This window comes from Corylus avellana, chromosome ca8 (assembly GCF_901000735.1).
Source record: "Corylus avellana chromosome ca8, CavTom2PMs-1.0".
In the NCBI taxonomy this organism is placed as follows: Eukaryota; Viridiplantae; Streptophyta; class Magnoliopsida; order Fagales; family Betulaceae; genus Corylus; species Corylus avellana.
In genome coordinates, this window is record NC_081548.1 from 20,195,602 (window position 1) to 20,213,231 (window position 17,630).

The following is a 17,630-nucleotide window of genomic DNA, read 5'->3' on the forward strand; positions in this document are numbered from 1 at the left end:
AATGAAGTCAACCCCTCACCCTCTCCCCAAAAAAACAATAAATAAATAAACTCAAGCATTATCATACGATGTATATATAATAACATAAACAAAAGAAGAGGAGTAGAAAAACAATTAGAATATTAATTAAATTATTAAATTTTTGTTTTATATTAACTCGTGAAAAAATGTTTTGAATTTGAACTTTGTCTTTGTTATTTATTTATTAAGGAGAAATTTAAACCTATACGTAAATTTTAATTGAAGGACTAATTTATATTTAGTTTTAATAATTCTCAAAACAACTACTGAATATTCTGTCCCCAAAAAGTACCTCAATCGGCTGTGAATCATGTCTCATGAAGCGGAGATCACTAGTTCAAATCTCCTTTTCCTCTTTTTCTGTGTGGACATGTAAAAAATAAAAAAAATAAATAAAAAATAAAACTAGTGAATATTCTAAAGATAAATCACAAATAAAAAATAAAAAAATAAAACAAAATAATTAGGACACAAATCAAAGGCTTTTTTTAGTCAATGAAGTCTGGTCGGTCGTGGTCAGCAAAAGCATGAAACATCAAACACAAGGAAGCTTCTTCTCGTGGCCGTGGGGTCGGTCACCGACTCACCCGCCCTTTTGGTTAATTCTATGTATTTTCTCCATCTCTTTTTCGCTAGGTTTTTGAACTATGAATTTGTCTCAATTAAATTTTAATTTTGGTATATATATATATATAGCCACAAAAACAAAAAGAAAAAAGAAAAAAGAAAAAGAAAAAGAAAAAGATATTCAACTCTAACACACCAACCAAATCATTCATATATAGCGAAACATATATATTAGAAAGTAATTAATTTGATAGCTTTTGCAAAACTTGTGAATAATAGATTTGACTATAATTAATGACTTGAGAATTTGGTCAATAACTATTCTTATTATTATATGTTGTGCCCCAAGCTTGAGCGAAAAATTATCAACTGATTTATATTTGTAAAGAATGCTCACAAACAAGTTCGTAAACAAGATTTGTAAATTAACAGGCTTGTTAACAAACTCAATACTATATATATATAAGAAAAATAATTTATATATGTGTATTAAAATAAAGAATATATATTGTTTTTAACTTATGTTATACCAGGATATATATATAGATGTGAATAAACAATTAATTTTTTTATTCTGAAAACAAAAATATTAACAAACAATTTAAAATACAAAAATAAATTTCTTTAGAATATTCGTTCAAATTAAAAAATACAAAATAGTCCTCAAAACACGTTAACGAACATACTAATAGTCTTATATATCTTTCAGGGTATTTCTTTCTTTCCTTGGCTCTCTAGTTAAGGCTCATCTCCACTCTTATTGAGAAAGCTCCCCAATGCATCTCTAATATTATATTTGTTAAGCGTTGTATGAGTTGACGATATATGAAAGTTCGCTCATTTTATCTATAAAAAAAAAACCATGAAAGGAGTGTGAGAGCATTTCCAGTAAAAGTAAGCAAAATAGTTCGCTCGTTTTATCTAAAAAAAGGTGTGGGAGCATTTCCAGCATAAGTAGGCAACATAGCTACTGAAAAAGTATAAATTTTTACTTTAGCTACTCATTTTTTCATGTACACTTCAACAGATTCTCTATTATATTTTTTACTTTCTTTAAATATTATTTTATATGAGAAAGAGTGAAAGAAAGATAATGAGAGGGACAGTAAAAGAAAGAAAGTGGGAAATAACAAATAATAAACAAAGTTTACAGTGTAAATAGTAAATAGGTTAATCAGCATTTCACAGTAGATAAAAAGAAGTTAAGTTACCTATTTTGTTGAGGACGAAAAAATACCCATAATAGTTAAATTTGACTACTCTTTTGTAGATGGTTGGTCCTATAATTGTATACACAAAAGCTTCCATAGTTTTTCCTTTCTTTTTTAATATGGATAAAAGTACAATGCTACAATACCATGGAAGGGTAATTTCTTTGAACATTTACCGTTTACTTTGTTAGTGGAGCCGCATGAACAAATAAAGAAAAAAAAAATGTTGTACTTACAAGGATAGAACTTAGAAGCATAAAAGCAAGAGCCAAACAGAGAAATCAGACTCAATAGTAGAACTGGAAACAGCAAAGTCAACAGGAAAGAAGTCCGCTGGGCAGCCCGTTTTCTACTTTATTATAATATCTTTTTTCGCATTGGCAAAAGTCCAGAAACGGTTATACTCATCACGGAGAATTGAGGAACACCTTCGACTCCTTCCTCTCAGGCTCTCATAAACTTCCTTTTATATATAATTGGTTTTTTCTTCTCTTTTTGAGATAAAGTTTCAAATATTCTCTCTCCCTTTCTCTTCTTTTTTATTTTGTTGGTTAGGCCTTTTTCTTTTTCTTTTTCTTCCTTTTTTTTTTTTTTTTTAAAATAATTGTCATTCTTTTATTGAATGACTTGTGCGAACTAATAAGGAGAAGGAGCAGAAGTATATACAACCAAAACAACAAGCTCAGTCATTTTTGGCGTTCAATTGGATCGGTAAGATGAAATTCTCGATTACCCAGTTCCTGTTTTTTCTGTTTTCGGCTTTTGTGGCTTTCTGGGTTTTAGGGTTGTTTTTAAAGGTTGTCTTTTTTTTGTGTCATATTATGAATAATGATCGAGTATGTTTTTGATGATGCAATTTGTGAATTTTAGGGTGGTGGGTTGGTTTGAATTTTTAATTGGACGTGGCTACAGGAGTTGGATGTTGAGAATTTAGCTGAAGAAAGTTGGAGGGACTGAGGAATTATTTTTATGGATAGGTTATGCTGTTTCAAATCTTCCTACTCTCAGGTAACGATGCTTTCTCTACTAAAGTTGGAGGGACTGAAAAGGCATGTCATGTCTGAGGACTTTAGTGTATGTGCTCCACTTTTCTTCGTGGGCTTGTCGATTCTGGGTGAATATGATAATTGTGTGGTTTCATTGAGTTGAAAAATCCACTTTTACATGTTTGATGTTATGCTACATCTGTTATGATAAAGTTCTCCAAGGTATTTACTTCTTCGGTGAGTTTGATGGGAATAACTTAGCCCATAGTTTGACTCTTGTTTGCAGGGTTGCTGAAATTGGGTGTAAGACATTTTGCACCATTAAGCCACATATTTTAGGATGGGCTGATGCTCTGAATTGAACCAACTGCATGTTGAGTGAAGGATCTTATACTTGGAAGTTGGAAGTCCACAAATTTTTATTTTTTTATTTTTCTAAGCACTTTGATGCCCCTCTTTGCACCCCCACTCTCTCAACCAGCACAGACACGTAGAGTTACTGAGACCAGAAAAGAACGGGTAAAAAGAGAAGTAGAAAAAAGAATAAATACAAAATAAGAGAGAAAAAGAAAAAGGAAAGTTCCAATCATGATAACTTTCAATGCTTCATTTGTTTGGAATGATATTTTTTAAGAAATATGATAGTCATTTATTTGTTTAATTTTCTTCCTGCTGCCTTATTGCAACTAGTTTTTGTGTGCTTCCATACCTGTAACTGCCTCTAAACCATACTATTGAGGTTTTTCTTATTCGTAATTTTGCTATCTAGCTTGTAGGAGTACGTTCCTCATCTAGCTCTGGTAAAGGAAGAAGCCATGAGGGGTTAATGAAGTATGGTTTCAGCCTAGTAAAAGGGAAAGCTAATCATCCAATGGAGGATTATCATGTTGCTAAGTTTGTGCAGATTCAGGAACATGAGTTAGGGCTGTTCGCTATATATGACGGCCATTTGGGAGATAGTGTTCCTGCCTACCTACAGAAACATTTGATGTCCAATATCCTAAAGGAGGTGGGTTGTTGCTTTGAAACTTTAACAGATAATCATAGATTTCACTCTTGCTCAGTTACATAATAAATTTGAAGGGATGTGTTCTTACACTTTAATTTGATCATTCTAGGAAGAATTTTGGGTTGACCCCAACAGGTCAATCACAAAAGCCTATGAGAAGACAGACCAGGCAATTCTCTCACACAGCTCTGACTTGGGGCGGGGTGGATCCACAGCTGTAACGGCAATTTTGATAAATGGCCAAAAATTATGGATAGCTAATGTCGGAGATTCGCGAGCAGTTCTCTCAAGCGGGGGCCAGGCAATACAAATGACTATAGATCATGAGCCCAACACCGAACGAGGCATTATTGAGAATAAAGGCGGTTTTGTCTCAAACATGCCAGGTTTTATCACAACCATGCCTCTTTAAAGAGTTTGTCTGAATGCCTACTTATCTGAAGTTGATATACACATGGCTGATATTTTCCCTGAAATAATTAACCATTCAGTATCTGTCAATCATCATTGAAATGGAGTTGCAGCTCTTTCTTATGCACTTAAAATTGTTGGTAGATCTCTATACTTGAAATATAATATAAAGAAATACAATTAGTTATCTGATTATCAAGGATTGTTGTAGCATCAATGAGATTTTATGGTTAGGTGGCCGTCCATTTACTGTGATATGCACCAAAATAATATTGGAATTAAAAAATGAATCATGTGCTTCGTTTCATAGCTTGATCAAGCCTGGAAACTTCCCAGCTTATTCTTAAGATATTTCGTGTTGGGATGATCAGTTTTCTTGTCTTAAAGCATAACTTTGTTGATTCACATTTCAAGGATTAAATTATGTTGTATCCCTGCTTCTACCATGCAAATCATATCCCAGTCCATTAAATTAGTAGCTTTTTTACCCATTAAAAAAAAAATCATTCTTTCTGAGTTTGGTTGTTCAGTTCAAATTTCTCTTATGATTACCTCATTGAATTGTCATGACTCTCTTTTTGGGGGCTTCAATGATGGATCTCTAAGGTACCTAGACGTTTCTCATGTTGAGAGGTTGGATGGATTTAATGCTCCATACTTTGGATACAAGACCACCCAGAAAAAAAGAATTAGCGTACACTATCTATTGGGCACAAGTGCAATAGTGTGATACCCAAAATTATCATGATATATGTTAATTCCTACATTTGATGGGAAGCTTGTGAAGGTTTTGCATGGATACTAAACTTAAATTATAACTTTGATTAATTATTTTGGAGTATAGCGTAAATATGGTTAGCGTTTCTTTGAATCATGACAAATGGTATTAGAGCTTAACTAGCACAAATAAGTTGATTGTGGGTTTTTGCTCTCTAGTGCAGCCAGGTTGATTGGGTAGAAGACATTTTTTGTTTTTTTTTTTAATATCATAAACCTCTTGGACGGGATAACACAAAAGTGTGGATATCCTTCTTTGCTATTAAGAATTCAAAAACAAGAATATTTTCCACTGTCCATGCGGAAGGTGATACTAATGTCATTAAATGGATTACAGTTGTAGGCTTGTGGAGTTAGTAACTTGGTACCATACCTTTGTATGTGTCTTGTACCTCTTGGTGGTCCTGATGCTGTTTTATTGTTCTCCTGAGAGAATATATTTTAGTTAAATATCAGATGACACCAAACTTTGGCTGGGTGAGAAAATTTTAGGGTTTTCCTTCAAAATGGGACTTCCAATTCTTAATATGGAAGTGGGTTGGTCCCTAGTGCATCTATCTTCTGTTAATGTGCTGCTCTGTATGTCTTAGGTGTCTCTTGATTTCTCTTCAGCTTCCTTTGACAAGTCTTTGCTGCACAGCAATCTGCTTACTATCATGTTGATCATATCTAAAAGTAGATCCAAGTTTAGGAAGAAGCTCTCGTGCTAATTTTTACATGTTTATATTCAATTTGCTTTAAACCATGGTAAGATTCTTAGCTTTTGTTCAATGTACTCTTACCATTGGTTATTCTTGACCACTTCATCCTTGTCTCAAAGGCACATTGGAGGCCTTCCAGAACTTGACATGATGTTCTTGTATGTTAAATAAATATTGGGACTACAACATCCATAATATTAAATGAGAGTTTTATATATGGTCGCTGCCATAATTGATGTTTGAAGGCTGGTTCCTGTTGCAAATTTTAATTAGTTCAAATGATACCTTGTTTTTCTTTCCAATAATGTGAAACATCTTTTATTTAAAGTCCTTATTAACTCCAACGCTAGTTGCCAATGATAAGCCAAAGATGAGTGTATCATTTGTATGCATCATCAGATGCAACGTGGCAGCTTTCGTGAATGAAACAGTAAATCCTCTGGTGTTCGTTCATGTTAACAACCCCTTGGATATTGTATGCTTTTTGCGGTGCTTTGATTTAGAGAGTTTGGTAGTTGGGTGATGTTAATCCTGATTTCTGCTGCACTTTCTTATCAGGAGATGTCCCTAGAGTCAATGGGCAGCTGGCCGTTTCTCGTGCTTTTGGAGACAAGAGCCTCAAATCACATTTGCGATCTGACCCTGACATACGAGATACTATTGTAGATATCAACACTGATATTCTAATCCTTGCTAGTGATGGTCTTTGGAAGGTAATTGTTTTACTTTCCAGATCTGTTTCCTCGCTGCATTGATAGTAGCCACAGGTTCATGCAAAAATAGCATATGATTGGTGATGCATCACATTTCCTATCTTCTGTTTTGTGAGAAAATCCTTCCTGTGCTGTGTCATGGGGCTTGCGGTAGAAAACGTTTTAAAAAGATCATCTTTCCCTTTTGTATGTTATAAACAGGTAATTGCCAATCAAGAAGCAGTTGATATTGCAAGGAAGATCAAAGACCCACAGAAAGCAGCTAAGCAATTAATAGCTGAAGCCTTGAAAAGGGACAGTAAAGATGATATATCCTGCATTGTTGTTCGATTTAGGGGATAATACCTCAAATCATGTTGCTCTGCAAGTGCAGTATAAACCTATAATAAGAGCTTTTTTTTACAAGGGATGCCAATTTAAGGTCTCAGACCGACAGCAAATAGACCTGCTTAGGGTAATGCACACCGAATCTTCAGAGATAAGAAAAAGGAAGGATTCTCCCAATGTAAAGTTATTTTCTCCATCGGTGTTTGATATTGTTTGATTTATTTTTGAAAGTGGATTAGGAGCTTGATATGATATATGTTGTGTTCTACTCTCACGCTCTGTTTCCCTGAGGCTGTGTAGATGAAGAATATGCTTATTGTTATGATTGGAGAATTTGCCTGTTGTTACATCAAACCAAAATTTGTGGGTACTTTTATTTTGATTATTTCAAGTCTTACAAAATAAAAAAAGGAAAATGCAAGATGCTGATGATAAATTTGCTAGTATTAAATCTACATTTGGGTCATTTTCTTTCTAGCTATTGTCAAAATGGAATGATCAAAGTTTATTTTATTAGTTCTAATTGTTGTTTTAGTGATTTGGAGAGCATTTAATTGGCCTTGCTATCATTTTCTTTCTAGCATTTCTCAATATAAATCAACATCTATTTGGTCCTAAAGATAATAATTTCTATAAGGTCTTGGCTTGTGCCCACCAATAAGAGGTTGACACCTTAGCTTGGAACAAGAAAACAATATGAGAACAAATCACCGGATCATATCAAATGTAAACCTTAAAAAACTCATCATTTACAATTTACACTAACCACCCATCTGCCGCCGCTACCATCACCCAATTGAATGTCGGGCGCCACTACCTATGCCGGTAAGTTATTCCCCCTATCTCTCTCATCTACTACCCAGACCGTCAAATTTGTTAGCTTCCTCTCTTTCTCTGAATCTACCACTCAACCATTGATACATCTACGCCCAGATTGGATCTACCGCTTAACCACTGATACCTCAATTTTGCACTACCTATGCCCACCGCAACAAGCTTAGACCAAAACCACCATTGGATATTGCTTGATGAAACTGCGACAAAGAGAGAGATGAACCTAACTGAGCTTTGTGCGATGAAGTTTGTGCCCTCCAGGGTGGTGGCGGCCGGCTTTCGGCTAAGTGGCAGCGGTTGCGTGAAGGGTGGTTAATGTAAAAAGTAGATGATTTGTTTTTTTAAGGTTTAAATTTGGCATGATCCGATGTTTTGTTCTCATTTTGTTATCTTGTTCTAAAATGAGGTGTTAACCTCTTAATAGTAAGCACAAAAGTCTTAATTTATACTAAGACCTTATAAAAATTATTCTCCTAATAAAATATGAAAATTGGAACCTATAGTCTATAGATGTTAAGTTTGGCCCACGGCAATTGCCTCGAAGTTTGCTACTGTACTGGAATGGAATTCCCTCGATGTGAAATGAAATTTCGTTTGTTGGGGCGCCAGCCGCCAGAACTAGAAGGCCCAGAACGGTAACCAGTTCGTTCGTATCCAAGAAAGCTTACGAAAGCTCTCCGTGGCAAAAGTGGAGCCCACAGCCTCGCTAATCCAACAGCCGTCAGTGCTCGTTTCAGTCAACATCACCCCTCATGTGACCTCGCTCACGCATAATTCCCATCCAACGGCGATTTCTTCTCTAACCCGAGTACCAACCGCTGAGATCTCACCTCCCGAGGATCCAAAGGGTTCGCAAAATCAAAGCCCCGTCTGCCACCGTGGATCATACCCCCACCCCTCCAAAAATCACATCCAACGGCCCGATCGCCTAGTACCGCATATCAGAAAGCGGTTGGCAAATTCGTAGGCTTGCATTTGCAAGAGAGAGACTACAGCATAGAGAGTCGCGTAGAGAGAGAGAGAGGCGATGGAGAAGGAGAGAGAGCAACAGGTTTACTTGGCGAGACTTGCAGAGCAAGCCGAGCGATACGATGGTATGATAATCTGTGGATCTCTGTATTTCTTCTTTTTTGTTCTTGATGAGGAGCTTTGGTAATTATTTCTTCATTTCGATTATTATTTGTCCGATCGGTGTTGTTTAATCATGTAAGTAGTTATGATGTGTTTAACCAAGTGTTTCCCTTCTGGATTTTTGACTCTACCGAATCCAACACAAACTGAATTTTAAAAAACTTAAAGATATTTGGTGAAATCTGATCAAATCCTTAAGCAAAAATCTCAGAGAAGACGACTTGTAGCTTAGTTCATCGTAGCTCATTTCGAGATAGCAGATGAGAAATAACTCTTCCGTAAAGTGAGCTTAATGGTTTCATTTCCGTTTGGAATTTGAGCAATAATAGGTTAGGAGAATACTTCTACTATAAATGTTTGAAGAAAGCTGAAGAAAAGGAAGGTATCGTCTATGAGTGTTTTTCCTCCCCCTTGTATTTTTCCAGAACCAAAAGAAGCGTTGATTATGATTTGTGATTTACTTAGCATTTGAAATGAGTCTGTTCATCATACTTCACTTCCTTAGAAAATTGTTTCGAATGTGGTTTTGTGAAATCTTTCCTTTTCGTATTTTGAAGCAGTGTTGTTTGTGGTGCAAATGTAGCGCTTATTTGTGTTGATAGTTTTATCTTTTTCTCAGTGATTACATCCATGAAAAACGAAGTTGAATCTTTATGTTATGTGGGGCATCCAGAGGTGGATTTATGCCTCTAATCATTATTGCAGAGCAATAGCTGGCGATGACTAATTCTTTGACTTTTGATTTTTATTGTATGTTAGATGTGATGGTCCATTTGTTTGTATTATCTTGAGATGGTTGAAGCGATGAAGACAGTTGCTAAATTGGACGTGGAGTTGACAGTGGAGGAGAGGAACCTGGTGTCTGTTGGGTATAAGAATGTTATTGGGGCAAGAAGGGCATCATGGCGGATATTGTCTTCTATTGAACAGAAGGAGGAGGCCAGAGGGAACGAGCAGAATGTGAAGAGGATAAAGGAGTACAGGCAGAGGGTTGAAGATGAGCTTGCAAAGATCTGCCATGACATATTATCAGTCATTGACAAGCACCTCCTTCCATCTTCCTCAACAGGGGAGTCGACTGTTTTTTACTATAAGATGTGAGAATTCTTTTACTGTTATTCTACTTGTTTTAGGTGGTGAGATACTTTGAAATAATGACCTATTGATTATCAAAATAATAGCATTTTGGGTGGAGATTAATGGTTTCAAACCATTGAACATTAATTCATGCAGCAGTTTATACAGTTTGATTCTTGGGCAATGATGAGGGTGAATAATTTACTTGCCTTTTTGTGTATACATTTTCCGTATTGAAGGGGATATTGGTTTTGGAAGCGCTTTATCATGATATTCTATATTTCTTTCTTCCACAGATTCTGTGATTATGCAATTTTGGTTTGTATATGAAACATGTGTATCTGTTCGTGTATGAAGAATACATCTGCACTGTGATCCTTATATTTCACTGTCGCAGGAAAGGAGATTACTATCGATATTTAGCTGAGTTTAAAGGGAGTGATGATCGTAAGGAAGCTGCGGATCAGTCACTGAAGGCCTATGAGGTGTGTGTAGTTTGGCTTCTCTTGCTGAAGCTCCTTTGATCTCCCAGTATTTCACTTTTCCCTCCCTTTTATGTTTCCATTATAGTTATACATTGCTATCTGGGTTTCCTCTTATGCTGCAGGCCGCTACAAGTACTGCTTCTTCTGATTTGCCTCCAACTCATCCCATCAGACTTGGAATGGCTCTAAACTTTTCTGTTTTTTACTACGAGATTTTGAACTCCCCTGAGAGGTTGACATTCATCTCTCTCTCTCTCTGTCTCTAAGTAGAAGTAGTAGTGCCACTTCTGATTTTGTTTAACTGTGTCTGGATTGTGCAGGGCCTGCCACCTGGCTAAGCAAGCTTTTGATGAGGCTATTGCTGAACTTGACAGTCTCAACGAAGAATCCTACAAGGACAGTACCCTTATTATGCAGCTACTTAGGGATAATCTCACGTTGTGGACTTCAGATCTGCCAGATGAGGGAGGTAATTGTCATTCATCTCTCTCTCTCTCCCTCTCAGTTTTCTGTACATTTTATTGCTTCTTTCTTTCTAAACTTAAATTCTGTTATTGGTGGAAAAGAAACGCAACTTGATGTATAACTGCTTTTAGCAAGAAGAAAGCTTAAAAAGCAACACTTTTTATACTTTCCTGTAGCCTAACTTAAAGAGTTTACGTGATTAAAGATTTCTTGTTCAATTGTAAGTTTGAATAGCCGTAAAGCATACACAAAATGGGATCTGAAAGTATTTTGTTGTGGGTTAATCTTTGCAATGGGCACGCTCATATAATTCAAATTTTGATTTTCAATATGATAATTCATATAAGACCTTTTAGGATTGTTTTTGTCATAATTATCTGGTGGCATGTGAGGTAATTTTTCGAGATTAGCCTCGAAACAATTCCCAGACCTGGTGCCTTGGTATGCACTTCATGGCACTGGATTTCATGTGCCTTATGGAGTGATATCTTCAGCCATGTTGGGCTGTCTTGGGTTATGCCTAGATGAGTAGTAGACTTGTTTGCCTGTTGGAGATTATGTGGTAGCCTTTAGAGTGCAACTATGTGAAAGATGGTGCATTCATGCCTTTTGTAGTTTATTTGGAGGGAAAGAAATTATAGAAGTTTTTGAGAACCGCAAGAGGACGGTGGTAGAGCTTCTTCAATACTCTTTACCTTTGGACCGTTGTGTTTGTCTATCCTAATTTACTTGGTTTCCATAATTTTTTTGTTCTTTTTTTTTTCTCCTTTTAGCTAGGTGTTTCTTTTGTATACTTTTTATGTACCTGGGTTGCACTTTTCACTTTTTAATGATATTTCAATTACTTTTTTGAAAAAAACTACTGGATTGCATTAGGTTTTTGCTTTTGTAGAGATAAACTTGAGAGGCGTATACTCTTAAGGCCTGATGTTCATTCCAAAAGGGACTACCATCAAATAATTGAATAAATTTATTTTGTTTGAGATGTCTAAAATGTCAACTTAGTTTCATTATTATCATTACTATCATAGATTTTTGGTTTTATGAATTTTACATTCTGATTCCTTTTATATTGATTTGCTAAATTTGCAGGTGAGCAACCGAAAACTGATGAAACTCAAGCGGAGGTGAGATATATTTGATTTCTATGCTGCCTGAGAAAGAAAAGACCATTGTCTACTTGTTGGTTTGGCTAGTTTAAAATGTTTATCAGCTCTCTTATCCCCGTTTGTTTCGGCATAAAATGTTTTTTGTAAAATGGTCTCCCTATTTTTGAGTGTTTGACACGGAGTAAAATGATTAACCAAAAAATGTTTTTAATTGATCAAAGAAAGTAACCTTCACAAGGTGTAAAATGATTTATGCTTCTTATCTACGTAAACTATTTTTGGCTACTCGTCCACACTCCTAGGTAGGCAATTGTGAGAGGGCTCCTTATAGGGTCTATCTACTTGAGCAGGTCTTAGGCTACCCGAACACTTGTTCGGGCAAATGAGCCGCATAGTGTGTTTTCGTCCCCTGCAATTTTTGTTATATTGATTTGGGCAATGTTGTTGTGATTTTTTTTTCTTTCCTTTGGGCCTTTTAATACCGTATATGGCACAACATTAATCTGCATCGTAAATCACGAACACATGATTCTAAGTACACAATGTGGAAATCTTTAAAGTTTTTGTTAAATAACTAGAAAAACTAGTTCCAGCACTACTTATTACCTAATTTGTATTATTTTAATGTTGATTGATGATTGTCGAACTATATTTGAGATGATTTATCACATGTGCATGGAAGATTTGTTTTGAAGTTTGTGGTATATAAATGAACATATATGATTATTATTAGTCAATATGTATATATTTTAATTACACATAATTTTTAGGTTGATTTTGTTTAGTTTTTTTATATTAATATTTTTATGTTATGAACAAAAATTGATATTTATAGGTTAAAATATGATTGAATGAAAATATAAGAATTTTTTTAAAAAGTTTTCATATAAGCCAAATGCCAGAAAATGTTTTCTGACTAAAAATATTTTCCGACATAAAACATTTTAGGCCGAAATAAACATGGCCTTATTTTGTTTTTCAAATTGATTTTGTTTTTCATTTTTGTCCCATAGATTTTGTTGTTTTCTTTTTGGATCAATTACTCACGAGCATTGAATTTGCAGAGTTAGTTGGAGAGAGTAATTCTTTGAACCTGGGTTCGATGAAGGAGGAATGATAGGGTTTCCTGCCGGACTTATCTCCTCACTAGCTGTAGGACTGAGATTTGTGACTATTGGCTTGTATTAATTATTATCTGGTATTCTAAATATTACAATATCTGCTACATTTGTGATTGTTATGGATATTCTATTGGCATGATTTACCTTGTCAAAGTTGCCCATTATGAACTTGAGCCGCAGGCTATTAGGCTGCCTCCTACCTTTTCTGCTTATCAGTTGCAACTGATTGTTTCCCCTTGTTAATTGGATGCTTGGTCCATGGACCTGAATGATGTTTTTGTTCTTAGAAGTAGCACTTGGTTTCTGTTCAACATCCAGACACATAAATCTAATATTTCTTAATTTAATTTGCCATATTACAAGAGGACATTGATTACTGAGAAGCTGATTCTAAGGGTTGTAGTATCTCTGGAACTGTCGGAAATTAAAATTGTTTAATTGCATGCTAGAATGACAATTTGTCTGCCTTCGGCCCTGTCTGAGTAATTTTAGAAATTTCTCGCATGTCCTAAAAATAAGGTGATTTTTAAAATTATCATTTGATCAAATTTTAACGGTGATTAGTTATGAGTCAATGATGATTTTAAAAATTGCATCGTTCTTAAAGAGGCCCAATAAGAACTTCTTGCATTATTCGCCATTTCTAGCCCTTTCTAACTGTTGGTTAATGGTTATTATCAAACCTGGAATTGCATCACCAGATTGATGTTGTTATTATGTAGATTTTTGCCTTCGAATCTGTACCTCAAGGGTTTTTAGGTCATCTACTTTGAATATAGTTGATTGGCTGATATACTGATCAGCAGTTTAATCACAAATCAAAACGAGTTGATTTGGGCTGAATGACACTGATCCAGTCAATTAAGAGCGGAGCAAGCAGATGGCTTATTACGTTCATCCTGCAGCATCTTTCACGTGCATTTGTGCAGATGTACTTGGATGGTAGCTAAGTGTTTTTATTTTTTTATTTTTTGGTGCAAGTGGTAGCCAAGTATTTAAGTGCTCACAGGTGGAACTTGAAAGCATATGACATTATATTTGTAGGAAACTATATAATTTCTGATATTAATGTTGCCGAAAATGAGGTATCCAATACCTCTGTGCCTAGGGAGTCACAAATTTAACCGCAAGTGAAAAGTTACACGTCAAGCCTTGAAACATAGAATGAACTCCCAAGAGTTGATAACATATCTTTGTTTATGCCTCCCTTCTGTGTTTAAGTCGGTTGTGGCTTTGATGCTTGGGAGACGGGGTGAATGGCGGCTGCTGCAGCCGGCAAATCCACCAGAAAGGATATCAGGTGCTTACAGAAATCCTTGGGTTTCTCTACATTGAAGGCATGCCCAGCATTCTTGATTACTACCAGGTGAGCATTATCCCCCAAGTGCCTGCATTTTCCATAATACCCAGTTCAGAAAAAAGAGTCGATCAAGCTTCGAAATCAAAATAAGGGGTCAAACTTAGGGTGGACCTTTTTAATCTGTAAGCTAGTTCCAATGGGAATACTTGATCATGCTCTCCCCAGATTATCAACGTCGGCTGCATGAAAAGTGAAAGAAAATTATCACCCATTTTGCATTAGATACTTTAATTTGTGGGGGAGAGAGAGAGAGAGAGAAATGTCGAACCTGAGAAATTTTTGGAAGGTCTGAAAGTTTCCGATCTTTTGGAATAGCTCGGATCAAGTCTCTCTTCTCCTCCACATATTCCGTGCACATTGACTGCCCATATCATTAAAGCCTTGTGAGCAACTCATTGTGAAACTTAGCCCAACCAAGAAATGGATGAGAAATGAAAAAATAAAATTTTTCTTAGAAAAATGTTTGGTTTTCATCTTATCTCCATAAAAAATAATAATAAAACATGAATTTATTAAAAAAAATATATTCCCGTTAATATTTTTTTTAATCTTTTCTTATCTTATCTTATGGTTAAAAGATTGATGAAAAATGAATGATTATGTGTCATGTGAGAGGTAGTCCCAAGTTTTTAATGCTGACTTGGTCCAATAGAATACAAGTTACTAGAAGTAACTAGATGTGTCATGTGAGTGCGATTCCAAGTTTTTAATGCTGACGTGGTGAAATGTGAATGGTCCAAAAAGATGCAACGTTTTTCCACCCAGAAAGGGGGGGGGGTGGGTCTCTCAGATTCGATCAAGAATCAAAAGAGAAAGATAAGAATGAATGTTGGAGATGGCTTACGTCAATGAAATCGGCGAGCAAGCAAGAGGGCAGCAATCCCACTGGAGGCGGCCTGAAAAACGTGTAGCCCGTCAATTCCCGAAGCTTCTCGGGCGTCTGCGGCACCAAAATCCTCGCCGCCTCCTCCAAGTTGGAGACCTTAAAAACTCCTCCCCTCAGGTCCTTCTCCTCCATGCACACCCCGGCGCAGCATATAACCACTCTCTCCACCATCTCCTTATACTGCCACGCTATGCTGTATCCGACGAACCCGCCGTAGCTGAGGCCCACCAGGCTCAGCCTCCGCACCGAGTGGGCCTCCATGACCCGCATCACGCACTGGGCTTGGAACGACTCGGTCCGTTCCGGCCGGGTCGTGACCGAGTCCCCGAAGAAGACGAGGTCGGGGACGTAGACGTTGAAGAAGGGGATGACGTGGCGGACGACATCGGCCCACTGCCACAATGCGTTGGCTCCGAGTCCGTGGATGAGTAGAAGGTTGGGTTTGCTCTCTTTGCGGGCCTTGGGGACCCAGCAGTGCATGACGGTGCCGTCTTTGAGGTCCGTCACGGTGGATTGGAGTCCCCACTTGGTGAAAGCGGATCGATAGCACCAGTTCTTGTACTCCGTGAAGCTGAAACACTTGGTCATTTTCGAAACTATTTGAGTAGTAGAAACTAATCGGTCTTTTTTTTTTTCTCGTGGTGTCCGATCAGTGATGCCGATTAAATTAATGAAATAGTGGGTTGAAGATATAAAGAAGGGCAGGCGGATCTGGGTTTTGTGTGTGGTGGGGGCCGGGGGGAGTAAAGAAGCAAAGCCGGGGCTGGTAAGAACAATGAATTAGGTGAAGTAAATAAACCTAACTACTCACTCAGCCTACTCCAATGGAGTCTGAAGGCAAGATTCGTACGGCCTAACCCGGGAGAGCAAAAGTTAACAAAAAAAAAAAAAAAAAAAAGAATCAAGAAATTTGGATTACGTGTTGTATGAATTGATTATTCTTTTTTTTTTTTTTAATATAATGATATGATTGGAAGTTTTTTTTAAAAAAAAAAAAAACAAAAAACAAGTGATCGAGGAATTTCGAAGGCAAGATTTGTCACATCACGTGGTCTATTGTTGATCATTGAAGGTTGGGCTTGGGCTTACTTAAGAATTGTCTAGTAAAAACACAGACTGCTAAAAAAAAAAATAATGAAAACTGAGGGCTGTGAGGTGTGCTGGGAAATCCTTTTCCATTCATGTGATATGACAAACTTGGAATTTTCTCACCAACTCGAGCAAAATCATTTATTAAAAAAAATAAAGTTCTCAATAATAGTGTGACTTCGTTTGAGTGTTTGTTTAATCTGAAAGGTAAATTATTAATAAAAAATTATAAACAGAAAATATTAAAAATTATTTTCCCCATTACGTTATAAAAAACATTATTAAAGGAATCCCCTTTGAAAAATTATTAAAAAACATTTTTCAACAAAAAGCATCCTCTATAATGTTTTATCAAAGGAATTTAATATACCCCTTCTCTCAAAAGACAGTTTGACGTGTAATTTTCATATAAAAAAGATAGCATAACACTTATATATAAAATAATAAATTGATTGATTGATTGATGTGTGCAGTTATCTTTCGACTTATTTTAATGGAGTAGTGATTTAGTAAATATTGGCGTGCATGAACAGTATGCACGCCGGTATTATAATATTATAAAATATAATTAAAATAATATTTAAACAATTTTTATAAACATGTTCAAGGTTTTGTCCACAAGTAATGTAAGATTATTCCTCAACCCTCATATGCAGGCAAGTATTTTTTTTGGTTCTTGTCACGAGGTAAGTAGTGTGACCTTCATTCGTCTTGTGGTAGGCTTTGATACTATGAAGAAATTTGTGGACCTAACTCATCTCATAAAACCGGTTTTATAGGAGAGGGTTGTTCATTCCTTATAAATATGTCCAATGTCTTTTTCATAAGCAATGTGAGATTATTCCTCAACATCCTCCCTTACATGCAGACCGGTATTTGTTCTGGTCCTTGTCTAGAGGTAAGTAGTGTGAGCTTCATTCGTCCTGTGGTAGGCTCTGATACCATGAAGAAATTCGTAAGCCTAACTCATCTTATAAAATCACTTCTATAAAATAGGGTTGTCAATTCCTTATAAAGATGCCCAAGGTTTTGTTCACGAGCAATGTGGGATTATTCCTCAACATACCCGAGGTCTTGTTCATAAGCAATGTGAGATTATTCCTCAACGCTCTCCCTTACGTGCAGATAGGTATTTGTTCTGGTCCTTGTCAGGAGGTAAGTAGTGTGAGCTTTATTTGTCTTGTGGTAGGCTCTGATATCATCAAGAAATTCATAAGCCTAACTCATCTCATAAAACTGGTTCTATAAAATAGGGTTGTCAATTCCTTATAAAGATGTCTAAGGTTTTGTCCACAAACAATGTGAGATTATTCCTCAACACCCTCCCTCAAATGCAGGCCTGTATTTTTT

At 36.2% G+C, this 17,630-nt stretch overlaps 3 protein-coding genes across 5 annotated transcripts; 2 read left to right on the forward strand and 1 right to left on the reverse strand.

Moving 5' to 3' along the window:
- The first annotated feature begins 2,110 nt into the window (after positions 1 to 2,110).
- LOC132189150 (probable protein phosphatase 2C 9) lies at positions 2,111 to 6,997 on the forward strand. Of its 2 annotated transcripts, none has more exons than XM_059603728.1 (6): positions 2,111 to 2,510; positions 2,670 to 2,807; positions 3,555 to 3,794; positions 3,904 to 4,180; positions 6,242 to 6,396; positions 6,598 to 6,997. In XM_059603728.1, the coding sequence occupies exons 2-6, from the start codon at positions 2,769 to 2,771 to the stop codon at positions 6,736 to 6,738; spliced, it is 852 nt and encodes a 283-aa protein (XP_059459711.1). In that variant the 5' UTR covers positions 2,111 to 2,510; positions 2,670 to 2,768; the 3' UTR covers positions 6,739 to 6,997. The 2 variants fall into 2 exon arrangements, with proteins under 2 accessions (XP_059459711.1, XP_059459712.1); XM_059603729.1 differs by having other exon boundaries at positions 2,712 to 2,807.
- A 1,382-nt stretch (positions 6,998 to 8,379) lies between these two features.
- On the forward strand, positions 8,380 to 13,157 carry LOC132189154 (14-3-3 protein 7). Its single transcript, XM_059603736.1, has 8 exons — positions 8,380 to 8,651; positions 9,362 to 9,363; positions 9,481 to 9,785; positions 10,163 to 10,250; positions 10,373 to 10,482; positions 10,571 to 10,719; positions 11,808 to 11,842; positions 12,889 to 13,157. Exons 1-8 carry the CDS (start codon positions 8,585 to 8,587, stop codon positions 12,892 to 12,894), a joined length of 762 nt encoding a protein of 253 aa, XP_059459719.1. The 5' UTR covers positions 8,380 to 8,584; the 3' UTR covers positions 12,895 to 13,157.
- An 837-nt stretch (positions 13,158 to 13,994) lies between these two features.
- Positions 13,995 to 16,050, reverse strand: LOC132189151 (uncharacterized). 2 transcript variants are annotated; one of them, XM_059603730.1, is made up of 4 exons: positions 15,150 to 16,047; positions 14,574 to 14,666; positions 14,417 to 14,484; positions 13,995 to 14,333 (listed from the first exon to the last, which is right to left on the reverse strand). In XM_059603730.1, the coding sequence occupies exons 1-4, from the start codon at positions 15,777 to 15,779 to the stop codon at positions 14,162 to 14,164; spliced, it is 963 nt and encodes a 320-aa protein (XP_059459713.1). In that variant the 5' UTR covers positions 15,780 to 16,047; the 3' UTR covers positions 13,995 to 14,161. The 2 variants fall into 2 exon arrangements, with proteins under 2 accessions (XP_059459713.1, XP_059459714.1); XM_059603731.1 differs by lacking the exon at positions 14,574 to 14,666 and having other exon boundaries at positions 15,150 to 16,050.
- Positions 16,051 to 17,630: the final 1,580 nt, after the last annotated feature.

Coding starts and splice junctions, on each gene's coding strand:
- LOC132189151 (XM_059603730.1), bottom strand. CDS start 15,779: ATGACCAAGTGTTTCAGCTTCACGGAGTACAAGAACTGGTGCTATCGA. Junction 14,667..15,149: donor TGCTCGCCGATTTCATTGAC/GTAAGCCATCTC, acceptor TGATATGGGCAG/TCAATGTGCACGGAATATGT. Junction 14,485..14,573: donor ACCTTCCAAAAATTTCTCAG/GTTCGACATTTC, acceptor CTTTTCATGCAG/CCGACGTTGATAATCTGGGG.
- LOC132189154 (XM_059603736.1), top strand. CDS start 8,585: ATGGAGAAGGAGAGAGAGCAACAGGTTTACTTGGCGAGACTTGCAGAG. Junction 9,786..10,162: donor ACTGTTTTTTACTATAAGAT/GTGAGAATTCTT, acceptor TCACTGTCGCAG/GAAAGGAGATTACTATCGAT. Junction 10,483..10,570: donor ATTTTGAACTCCCCTGAGAG/GTTGACATTCAT, acceptor TGGATTGTGCAG/GGCCTGCCACCTGGCTAAGC.
- LOC132189150 (XM_059603728.1), top strand. CDS start 2,769: ATGGATAGGTTATGCTGTTTCAAATCTTCCTACTCTCAG. Junction 4,181..6,241: donor TTTTGTCTCAAACATGCCAG/GTTTTATCACAA, acceptor CTTTCTTATCAG/GAGATGTCCCTAGAGTCAAT. Junction 6,397..6,597: donor CTAGTGATGGTCTTTGGAAG/GTAATTGTTTTA, acceptor TGTTATAAACAG/GTAATTGCCAATCAAGAAGC.